This window comes from Falco punctatus, assembly GCF_963210335.1.
Source record: "Falco punctatus genome assembly, chromosome: 2".
Lineage (NCBI taxonomy): Eukaryota > Metazoa > Chordata > Aves > Falconiformes > Falconidae > Falco > Falco punctatus.
Window position 1 is genome coordinate 31,194,480 of NC_137581.1, and position 11,865 is coordinate 31,206,344.

At 44.1% G+C, this 11,865-nt stretch overlaps 1 protein-coding gene across 2 annotated transcripts in view; it reads right to left on the reverse strand.

The window, feature by feature from the left end:
• RB1 (RB transcriptional corepressor 1) overlaps positions 1 to 7,437 on the reverse strand; it is an 82,105-nt gene extending 74,668 nt beyond the window's left edge. The window contains exons 1-2 of one of the 2 annotated variants that reach the window (XM_080375030.1): positions 7,196 to 7,437; positions 6,877 to 6,994 (exon numbers count right to left, since the gene is read on the reverse strand). In XM_080375030.1, the coding sequence (XP_080231156.1) occupies positions 6,877 to 6,994; positions 7,196 to 7,284 (207 nt within the window). In that variant the 5' untranslated portion in view covers positions 7,285 to 7,437. The remainder of the gene's footprint in view (positions 1 to 6,876; positions 6,995 to 7,195) is intronic. The other variant, XM_080375028.1, reaches the window with a different exon arrangement.
• Between the last annotated feature and the right edge of the window lie 4,428 nt (positions 7,438 to 11,865).

The window sequence follows — 11,865 nt, forward strand, 5'->3', positions numbered from 1 at the left end:
TGGTTTTGCAAGAACAATCTTTAAACTCCTTATCCAGTATGGTTGGGGGTAACACCTCATTTGTTTCTACCATTAAACAAGACCGCAGCCCCAGAGGCAGCCTGTTACTAGATTCAAACCATTACAGCGTACAGCAAACCAAACTCGTATTGGGTCTACTCCCATACCGACTGCTGGCATTACAGGATGCTTTGGACACCTTCTCAACCAGACAGAAGATGTTGAATGACTGCTGGCCTAACAAAAAAAAAAAATTACACAGAACCCAGGATAAACAGATTATTTTTTTTTTCTAGTAGCAAAGAAAAGGTAAGCCACGTCTAAGCCTGCCTGCTTCTTAACATCAGCTGAGGCAGCGAGGAAAGCATGAAAAAACACCAGACTGGGACTATCCCATCAGCTACTGCCGATTAAAACATCCAAAGATGCAGGTGAACTGCACGTTACTCAGGAAACAAGATTATCTGCCCATACCTGTGCATGAGGATTTCAGTGATTTTTAATATACAAACCATAAACATCATGGGGTAGAAGGGGAGAAGAGGTAAGGAGGTCTTCCTGCATATTCTCTTCATATCCTTTCCCTCCCAAAGCTCACAAACATTTCTCAAGTTCTTTCCTACAAAAGGAGTTAAAGCTGACCACAGAACAAAAATGCAGCAGCATCACTCCACTCAACTATTTTGCCAGTGTCATAACTACAGGGAAACCAATTCTGAGACACAAATTAATAGTTTTTAATAGTCAAAAAATCCACCCCAGATGGACTTGAGGGCATGGGAATGGACGTAAGACAAACTCACAGCCAGAAATGCATTTCTGAGGGTTTTTCTCTTGACCACAGCTTGACTCAAGATCTTTGTTGATAAAGCACCACTACAGAAAACTGGCAGGACAATTGTTCAACGTTTGCCCTTGACTGTCAGTCAGTTTCAGTTAAGATGACTTCCAGTGACCTTATTTCAAATCAAAGCCTACCAATCACTAATTCAAAGATTATTTAGTTCCTAGTAGTCTACATCGTTTTTATTTCAGATTCTGGGGAACCAATGCTATAACTTCGGGCAATGTAGCTCAGTTCTGTTGAATCAGTATAGTTTTCTGTAGGAAAAGATCTCTTACAAACTCTTTCGAAGTATTTGTTTCTTATTCTGGACTTACTATTACTACTATTTAATCCATCAGATCACCAGTTTGCCTAGATCTAGTGAAAACAACCTGCAGGAGTCATAGGCTTAAAATGCTCAAATTGAACTATTGTGAATTGGGATTCTTGCAACAACGTCTGGAAAGAAGAGGCAGGGTGTTAAAGGCACTGAGAGAAGTAACTTCCGTTCTCTCCTTCAAGAGGTTCTCCCGTGCTAAACCACTCACGACGAGATGGGCACAGGAAGTCTCAGTTCTAATTTGCAGTTAAAGATGTTTATTATTCTGCCAACACTGATAACAGTTTTGATGTCAGCCTGCAAAAGTGATCCAGGAATAGGAACTTGAAATGACGATGCGTAAATGAAAGTCAAGAGAAATGTACATGAGAAACAGCAAACACAGATCCGCACTTGAATTAAATGGGATAGAGGCTGTCACACTATAAATACTAAAAAACGAATTTTTGAAGGGGAAGGTGTGGAACTTGCTGACTTACTGAAACCTCAGCTACCACGTCCCTATCAATATAGAGAACTAGCTAGAGGATACAAGAAACATTCACAGGTATGTTTATGATTACAGGGCAGGAAAGATGGCAGGGAAAAAGAATCAAGAAGCATTCACGACAGAAAACTGATCAGAATTAAAACTAGCATGAAAAAATCTTAGTAAAAAATTCTGAAAGTGAACACTGTATGCACCACCTACACATATGAAGTTCTGCGTAAAGACAGTTAGATCCTCCACTTTTCAGCAACTATGGATTTAAATTTTGTATTGAACATTGTCTAGAATGGAAGATTACTATTTGTTTGCAGCAGATTAAATCAAATTCAAATATAATACTAACTAATGGAAGTCAACAGAAAGTTTTGAACTAATGAAACTAGTTCTTCCAATATGAAAACTTCCCATTACACTTTTCTTGCATGTAGCAGGATTGGAGGGTACATCAGTCTTTCCCCAGGACAGGCAGAAGATGAATAAAAAAAACCCTGTAGGCCAGTTAGTTATGCTTTTAAAGCACAAGGGCACAACACATACAGGCAATACATCTGCTTCGAAGATACTGAGTATGACCAGCAAGAGGCCACGGTGATGATTTATGTTTGCTTTGGGACTTTCAGTAGCTCTTTCTTTAATAGCAGAGGATCCTAAAACACATGTAATTTTGGTCATCCATCCAAAGCTTCAGTGGAAAAAGACAATTCCTATGCATTTCATGCTTTTGCCAAAAGCCAGAAGCCTCTGCGTGTCTTTTAACATGAGGATAGGTGGTTTACCAGCTACAGTGGTTTATTTTTCATAAGAAACTACAACCAAAAGGAACTGATTTAACTTAAATGTGAAATTTTATGGATTGGGAACATTTGACCTGCTGATCACAAACTTTTTGGTCTATACAGAGCATTAGGAACTAATTATTTCATTCCTCCACTTAAACTACAGTTCATCTTTTAAGTTTTCTTCACTAAGACCATACTTCAACTCTTGTGCAAATCAAACGCTCTACAGCATTTGCATACCAGTGTAAGTCACCAGTTAGAGAGAACTTCAGAACTTAAGATGAGCAATTAGAAAGAAGGAAAGATGACAGAAACATCTTCAGATGCTATAGTCTTTCAGGGGGTGTGGGGGGAAGGGAGCAATAAATTCCTCACAGCCACAGGGTACAGAATAATCGCCGCTGGCTTGAATTACAACACAGAAACACATGAGTGTAGTACTTAGGGAAAAAATTCATGAGCAAAGAAAGTTAAACTAGGAAGGCCTAACTATGCAGACTGCACATCTTTCATTATCAGAATTTTTTAATAGCGGGTTAGACAGACACTTAATAAAAGTGACTCAGGAATTCATGAGTCTGAACAGCTGAGCAGCAGCAGGACAACAGCGGGCCACACTTCCTGAACACTGCTATGAAGAGCAAACAACAAAAGGAAGCTCCTGCCCACACACCACATGCTACAGCAAGCTGCACTGAGGAGGCTGAAGCACACCAGACCCTACGCCTCAAGGTCCTTGGCAGACTAATTTCTATCAATTTCCTAAACCACTTCAATTTTGTTTGCAGAAGTTTGGTTCTAATTTAGTCACCATGTCATATGTTCCTCATGTTAGTTCTTTCCAATGTATTAAACAATTCACTCACATTTCTTTTTCCTGCTTACATCACCCAACATGCTACTTCAGATTCTCTTTTTGCTGTTCTTTACCAAAACAAACAGTAGCAGAACGTAACAAATGCCCTGAACTTTTTCCTAGCAGTATTAGTATGGCTCCCTGGACCTCTCCTAGTCTTTTACTCTAACAATCACATGTTGCTCAAAGTACACTAGTAATTCCACTGAATCTATTCACTCCATCTAGAGTTTACAGGCACTATTGATTCATGATACAGATTTCAGGACAGTTGTAAAAAAAATAAAAATACAACAGCAGCAAGCATCAGAGCCAGCTGTTAAGCCAACAACTGTCAGTATGCAACAGTTTTGAAATAAAGACAGTAAGAACTGCAACTTTAAGAAAACATTTTGTTTAACTAGGTAGCTTGGTTTGGTAAAAAAAAGAAATGAGAGAAAGAACAAAAGTCTCTGTACAACATTAATGTAAAAGCTCTTATTTATATGTACACTTCCAGGGTTACAATAAACTTGTGCAGGAGTTCACCAGATTTAAAAATAAAACACCTTTCCAATCATGCATCAGATACCTTCCTTCATACCATACACCAACAGCACTGATTCAGTATGACATTTCTGGAACTAGCATTTGGGGTTTTACCCAAGAGATTTTATTTTATTGTAGAAGTGTGTAATTAAACTCTCGCTGTCACAGAGGGAAGCTTTATGTTCTCCAGCTACAAAGGGAAACACCACCATATTTAACAGATAGTTGTATTGTTTTAAACAATCTCTCTCTGCAGGTCTAGTTTTTCCAACTACAAGTCAGCCTCATTTTCCAGAAAGACTGCGTAGCCATCTCTCTCCTGTCACCTTTCTCCTCCTCTACACCTCTCACAGGGGTTCAGCTGTTTTAAGGATTCAAGTCCCAGCTGTGATAAGGTGCAGCTGTATTATCCTCAACCCAAACTGCTGCAGAAACAGGTAAGTTGAGAGCACAGTAAGAAAAGCTACAGTGCAGAGCTATGCAAAGTGAGAAAGATACTTCAGCAAGAAGTAGGATCATCAGCAACTCCAAGACACAAAAGAAAAACTATCCATGTGGAAAGATGTGACATCCTGAAGGAAAAAAAGACAGTGAGTCAGCCAGTTCCAGTGGCACCAGTGGCTTCAGCGGGTGTTGGCACAGAGGATTCATTCCAGGGAGCAGCAGACACCAACCCTTCTTCTCCTGACTGATGCCCACCTGGCCAGCAAAGACTTTCAGGTGTCTGACTGAAGTGCAGGCACACTTAGGCTGATAAGTTACTACACTCTAACAATCTTTTGCGTATGTGTGCCAAAAACAATTGCTTTATACTTGCAAGCTACATATACCTTGCTTGCAAAGTCTCTTTGCACATTATTACATGTACCCTAAGTGACCCAAAAAGTACTAACAGATGTTTTCACTTTAAGTCACTAAATATTCATTGAACAAGGATACAGCAGGCGTTCAGACTAGGTCTAAGCCCACATCTGCACCCTGATTCTCTGCCAGTTACCACAGCACCTACTGTCTGGGCCACACCACTTCCTACTTAGCACTGCAAGTCTCCTCCACATCCTCAGAGGCTTGGCAAATGCAACTCTGAGATCAACCACAAAGAACAAGGCCAATGTACCAGGTAAAGTAAGATTTCAGGTCTTTATGCTCTGTAAACAGCTTGAGAGTGGGATCACTAGATGCCACCTCTATTCCATCAGCAGTCTGTTGATTTAAGCTAACCCTGTAGCTGGTTTGACTTGAGGAAAACAGACATGATCTTGTAGGTATTTGGACAGCTGGCGTCCTGCTATTTCCCTTGTTGCTTGAGAACAGAAAGTTGCTGCATAATCAGCCTCTGTTCCAGTTCAGAGGTGAACAGGTTAGCACTGAACCATGTTGATTTAAACATATACAGCTGGTGCTTGCAGGACAAACTGCAAGAGGGAGAAAGGAGTAGGTATTTAAACCCGAGGGGAGAAAGGAGTAGGTATTTAAACACAGCCTCCTCTCATGAGTCCCTGCAACATGAACCAGAGTGTCACCCTGAGGAGCTGGGCTCCCGGTGATAACAGCTTGACTCTGAAAGAGAAGCAGCCCTTAATCAGGCTGTTAATTTACTTGACTCACCAACACTCAAGGGAAGCCTGCACCGGTCTCAGCTAAAGCAGCAACTCCGATACCTGCCAGGTCCCCAGGGAAACACATGCTTGCCAGCTTTGTCATTTCAACACTTTGCTGACACTTTAGAAAGTTTGAGGAAAAGGCCTTGAACCACAACGTAACACAGATTTTTTCCTATACACTGAAAGGCTCTTAGCATAGTTGAAATAGAAAAATGAAATTGCATTTCAACTGCAAGACAATAAATACTAGCTATATGTCATAATGACTATCTAGTCATTGCCATGTTTGAATAGGTAAAGGAGGTCATCTTCAGATGCTGAAAGGAAGGGTTTCAAATGTCCTCTATCTCGCTTGGTCACCGCTAGGTAATGATCAGTAAAATCAAAATTCTGCCTGCAAGTGAAGCTTGCAGAATTACACCAACAACCTGCCTTGTTTTTTTCACTCAATAGAACTGAAAACTTCTAATTTAGTTCGTACAGAGGAGCTTGACTATGCTTTTAAGTAAGTGTTCTCTGGGAACATCCATGGTCAGAAACGTACCTGTTACTGAAAGAGCTGCACACAGTCTCCCTCCCACACTGCTACTGTATTGCATTGTGAAACCGAAATGCCCCAAGAGCTGGTATACCCACGCTGCGGTTTAAAAACCACAGACAATAAGGTATTCCTAGTGACAGCATAGCTGCGGCAGGTCAGCTCAAGTTGCAGAAGAATAAGCAGAGGTCGCAACAAATACATGGATGCTGGACCACCCAGCGCAAATACTACCCCAGCTAGGTATTTTAAATCTAATTCAGTTCTGTATAACAAAGCTTTGGTCATGATTTAATTCTATTGTAGCTGTTCTCTAAGTCAGCACTAATACACTGAGAAGAAGGGGGGGGGAGGGAATCAGGAAAGGGCATAACACTTTAATCTGTTTACACATGCCCAATGACTAACTTTGAACGGAAATAATGCAACAGTAAGTACATACAGATTAACATTATGTAGTACAAAGAAAAAGTTTAGCCTACAAACATCCCTTTCTCTGCAGTAGGCTTCTCCAGACCCTTTCTGCAGCCTCATAAAGAAGGAAGAAATACACAGAAAGAGACGATGAGATGACCTGTAGAAAGTGACTCAGACATATATGAAATAACTTGTGGTTCGAAGAATTTGCCGATCACATGGTGATGACATCTACTGTCATTTAGCAGTAACCTACAAGAATTCTAGAGTCCAGACCTTTAAGGGAAAATATTAAAAGGGAGATGTATAGAAACCAGTTTATACAGATACGTGCACGGCACCATCCAACATCAGCCTAACCGCCCTTGGAAAAAACAAAGCCATGCCACAGGAGCCCTGGCTGCGAGGCACTCGTCCCGCAGCCCGGCCGGGTCACAGCTCGCTGAGGGGGCACAGGCCAGACGCGACAAGCGGGACGAGTCACACGGCGGTACTCACCGGGGCGCCGTCCGCAGCCGACAGGCTCTCGTAGGTCCGCCACGCCTTCTCCCTCGCGCCCTCCGACACCTTCAGCGCATCGCAGAGCGCGACGAACTCCGCCTCGCCGACCTCCAGCCTAGCGAGAGCAAAACCCGTCACCAGCAGCACTCCGGCCCCACACCGGCCCGCAGCCCCGCGCCAGCTGCCGGGGGGCGCCCCGGCCGCCCCCGCTGAGGAGCCCGGGGGGGAGGCACAGCACAGACCCCCGGGGGCGGGGCGCCCCGGCAGCACCCCGGGCCCGCCGCCTGCCCGGCCCGCCGCGGCCCACCTAGCTCACCGGGGGGCGGCGGGCGGCGCGGAGCCGCCGTCGGGGCTGGCGCGCTGGCTCCTGGCGGCGCCCGCCCTGCGGGGGGACTTGGGCGGCATGGCGGCCCGCGGCCGTCGGGCCCCGCCGTTCAAGCGCCCGCCGCGGGCGGCAGTAACGACGGGCCGCCGGCTACCGCTCCCCTGCCCGCCGCCCAAACCGCGGGAAAACTGCGTCACCGCTGCGCCGTCACTTCCGGCCCGGCTGCCGCTCCCCCACCTCACCCGCCGGCGAGGAGCCGCGACCGCGCCCCCTCGGCACCCGGAAAGAGAAGCTGCCCGCGCCAGCCGGCTCAGCCAATGAACGCGCGCCTTTCTCCGCGCTAGCCAATAGGAGCCCGCTCCGCTTCGGGCGGACGGGCGACCTGGAGCGAGGGCGCGGCTCGAGGGCGGCGGCGGCGGGCGGGGCCGGGCCGGGCCGGGCCGGGCCCCTGAGGGAGCGGCGGGGCGGGCGGGTACCGGTACCGGGGCTGGGGCTTCTCGCCCTCCCAGGCTGGGTTCCGCGGCTGGGGTGACTCACGGCTGAAGAGGCAGCAGGAGTGATGGCATCTGACTGCCGCAGGTGACAGGTGACCGAGGGAGCAGGGACGTCGTGGTGAGGTGCTGGGCGCCGCCTCTCCTCGCAAAACGAGCAGTTGCCCCCGCGGCGGGGCAGGCCCTTCAGGGCCCTTCGGTCACCCCAGGGACGACAGTCCGGCTATGGCGGGTATTTCAGGTGCTCAGCAAGCTGGAGGCAGCCGGTAACATCTCTTCTGTAACGTGGGAAGAACCAGAGCCCGTGCATTAGAAATAAGTAACCGGATGGGTGTAGAGCAGGACAGAAATTTCAAATCCTTTATAACCATCTCTCACCCTGAAATTCATCCAAGTCCTAAATAAAATATAACTTTTAACGCTGTGCATTGCAATTACATTTAATGTAAAAAAATCTCCAGGCTTTGGGCATCTTCTGGATTTTAAGCCAATGAGATTCAAATCCCCAATGCCCCAATTCACAGATCTTAAAAATCTACTCTGCCATCTGCAGTTGCAGACGTCTGCAGTCCATGTTTAGAAGGCAGATCGCTGCTGCAAGCGAGCACATTTAATTTCATATTTTTATGATTACAACTTCTTGGAAGAAGCAAAAATATTTGTATGTAAGGACTCTTCCTACGTGCACATATTTTTCTTTCGTCTGTAAAGCAACTAGTTTTAGTGAGGTTGCTGTCAAAGCTTCAGATTTTAAAAAATAACGTGAGTACAACTATGGCATACAATAAAAATTCATTAGTATGTAAAGATTCACACACTTTATTCATTTGTTCAGGCTTTTCTTTTATATTCATTAACTTAATTTAAAACAGGAAACAGTATTTTTCTGGTTCATAATTAGAATTAAAGCAACTACAGTAAAGTGAGGACAACAAATGGGATTTCTGAGGCAAATCAAAGCACATCAACTTCAAATTAAATGTCTGAGTTGTAGACTGTAGTGGGATTAGACATTCCTTATTATGATTCTAGTAAAACTGTGACAGTAACTTTACCCTGCTTCTAAGCACATTTAAATAATTCTTGTAATCAGATAATACCAGATTCTGTGAAAGGTTTGGAGTCTAGAAATACATGTAATCTATAGCTGAACCACAGACAACGAGGCAGATCTACCAGCTTGGAAAAGTGAGCTAAAACCCTAAACCACAGATGAGTCCATTGCCATCTCCTTCCAACTGGCTGAAAGAGCACAGATGAATTTAAAATGAGAGCAAAGCATCTCAAAAAATGGTCACAGCCAGCGGAGACCCTCCCAGCTGTCAGCAAGAAGGGAACACACCCTCCGGGATATCTTCCCTCACAGCTGCTTTAACATGCTTTTAGAGCCAGGCCCTAGATTAACCAAATGATAGGCAAAGAATTTGTGTTGCTCTTACAACACCCTGTGCATTAATGCTTAGGGAACATCATATCCTTTGAAACAGTTGACAACCAGCCTCAGTGTAAATACTAATTTTCTAAAATAGTTAGTGGGCGAAGCACCTTCTCAAGTCAAATTTTAGGCACCTTTTTTCATCAAGCAAGGTATTTCGGGCTCCCCCCTCCATAAGCAGGTATAACCAAAACAATCTCAGAATGCTTCAAATTACAACTGGAGGGAGAAGAAGGGAGGCAGCAGATGAATCAAGCTCAAATAACCTTGAATCCTCCGTCCCAGAGCCTCACATGTAGTAACTACCTACACCTAAACTGTAGTGAGACTTAAAATGTATGTATGTACTTCCAAAGAAAGGCACATGCATGTCTAAAACCATATGTAAATTGCTATGCTGTTTTTCTCCCCCCTTGTTAGATACACTGATTTGAATGTTTTAATCCTGTATTCTAAAATGTTTTTCTTTTAAATGGAGCCTTTGGGCTTTTGGAATAAAATGACAAAGGAAAGAAGAAAAGCAGCTTCTACTGGGGAAAAAAAAAGAAACACTGCAAAGTTAAATAATAGTATTAATGATTATTTCTCATCTGATCTGACAATATTCTAAACATCTTGCTGCAACAGCTTTTAAAGTGTAGGTCATAGACAGATGGCAATTTGTGAAACATTGCCCAGTCAAACAGTCCTGACTCATTGTTTCCAGCTGTTACACAGTCTTAAGTAATTTTATTATCTTAATTTTTCCCACTTAAAACTGTTGCTATAGTTTCTTGGTAATTGCAAGTGGGAATAGAAGTCATGCTTTCACTGCAAATGAAACTAAGCCTTTTTATTTTTACTTTTACTGCTCAGATATGATAGAAGCTTGCTACTTTTTTAGTCTTCATAAAAATGAAATATTTGTGATGCAGGGAAAACTTTATTTATTAAGACCTCAAGACTAGCTGCTTATTTCTACATTATCACAGACTTCTACCACTTAAGTTGCAATTATAAGAAAATCAGTTCTGGAGATGGATGACAGAAATGTAGGCACTAAAACCGCTAAATTGGGAGCTTCTGGATATTAGTCCAAGTACTGCAGCTTGAATAAAGCCCATAGGCTGTAAAATTCCTGGACTGTAAAAACATCTGCCTGAATCACCCCTCATTTCCCTGCTTGTAACAGGCAGAATTAACCAGGGAGAGGGTGTAAGCTCTCCTGGCCAGCCTCTTCTGTGCGCGGACATCCCTTGCACCATGCAGCAGCCATCAGCCCCCTGCTATCAGTGTCACCTAGAGCCCACCTGTCCCTCTCAAAGCCCCAGCACAAGTGCTAACAGGAGTAAAGTGGTGATGGACCTGCCCCATGCCCTGTGGGCCAGCTCTTGTCTGGCTGCCGCCCTACAGGCCCCAGGCCTTAAGAACAACTTCCCTAGAGCACCACCTAGAGCAATAGATGGACTTAAGTGACAGCGTCCCTTCAGGAGTGCCTCAGGGACACCAAGGCCATGGTTTGAACCAGGCCTTTTCCACTTGCCGCCATGCTCTATGATTCTGTGAACTCCGCTGGTAACACTGCCTTGCGATTGCACTGGCATCAGCTCTGCCTTTGAAACTGGAAATGGTTTATGGGTGTGATGGGGCAAAGCTGGCTGGTTGCACCCCTTGTTGGTCAGCCTGGCCCCTAGTATCCTACATAAAGACCTTGTTCAAAATATGAAGGATAAAAACCATTTCTAAAAGTTAGTATTTTTACAGTGATGTAAATCCATAGGGACGTAACAAACCTCAATCCATTTCTTGCTAAACAGAGGTATTTGTTAGATATTGCCTCCCCTAACAGTTCAAAGCCTATATATATATATATACACACACAAACATTATTAATAAAGGGTATTTTCATTCCACGTTTATACGCACCTGTGATATGCTCTTCTTAGAACATTACGTAGTGAACTGCTGGAATCTGAGATACTGCAGTGATTAATTTAAGGCAGGAATCTTTATCAATAGTGTTTGACCAAATTGCTAGTGGGATCTGAAAGGACACTGTGACTATTGCTGCTGGATGGAGAAACGCCTGCACATATGATGCCTACATGCAAAATTTCAACCCAGGCCATTGCAGGGATACTTCTAGTTCTCTCCCTCTGAGATGAGTTTAGAGAGGTTTCTGCTGATCGACTTGTCATTTTTTTCCTCTTTTTACTCAGATAAGCCTATTTATCTGTTCATAGAAAAACTGAACTACTTATAACTGTGTAAGGACCTTACACATTGCATGTTCTTTGTAAATGAAAATGGCTGTTGGAGTCATGTCTATTTTACAGAGCTGTGCTAGCACTAAGGACCAGGGTACTAAAAAATAAAATCCCTGGCTGATGCAATTCATCAGATGAGCCCTAGTGCAAGTGTAATTACAGCAGAAAAACCTAATCATTCCTGTTACAGCTTTCCTTGCTTATGGAAAGTTTCCAAACATGAGTATAAAACATACCTTTGCATGCACAGCAGCAACACACCATGTGCTCTGTCAGGCAGGTAGTCCTGCGTGTCCCCAGCAGGCAAAGCGCTTCTAACCCCAGATACATTCTGCCCCTGGGGTGTGCAGGGCATCCTGTGCCCCCTCTGCAGGGCAGTTCATTTCGGTTGGTACTGCCAGCTGTTAATGAAATAAAGGTCAACAAACAAACCACAACCCTCTTGTTGGTTGCAATTACAGAGTCACATTAATGACCCCATTGTGATCC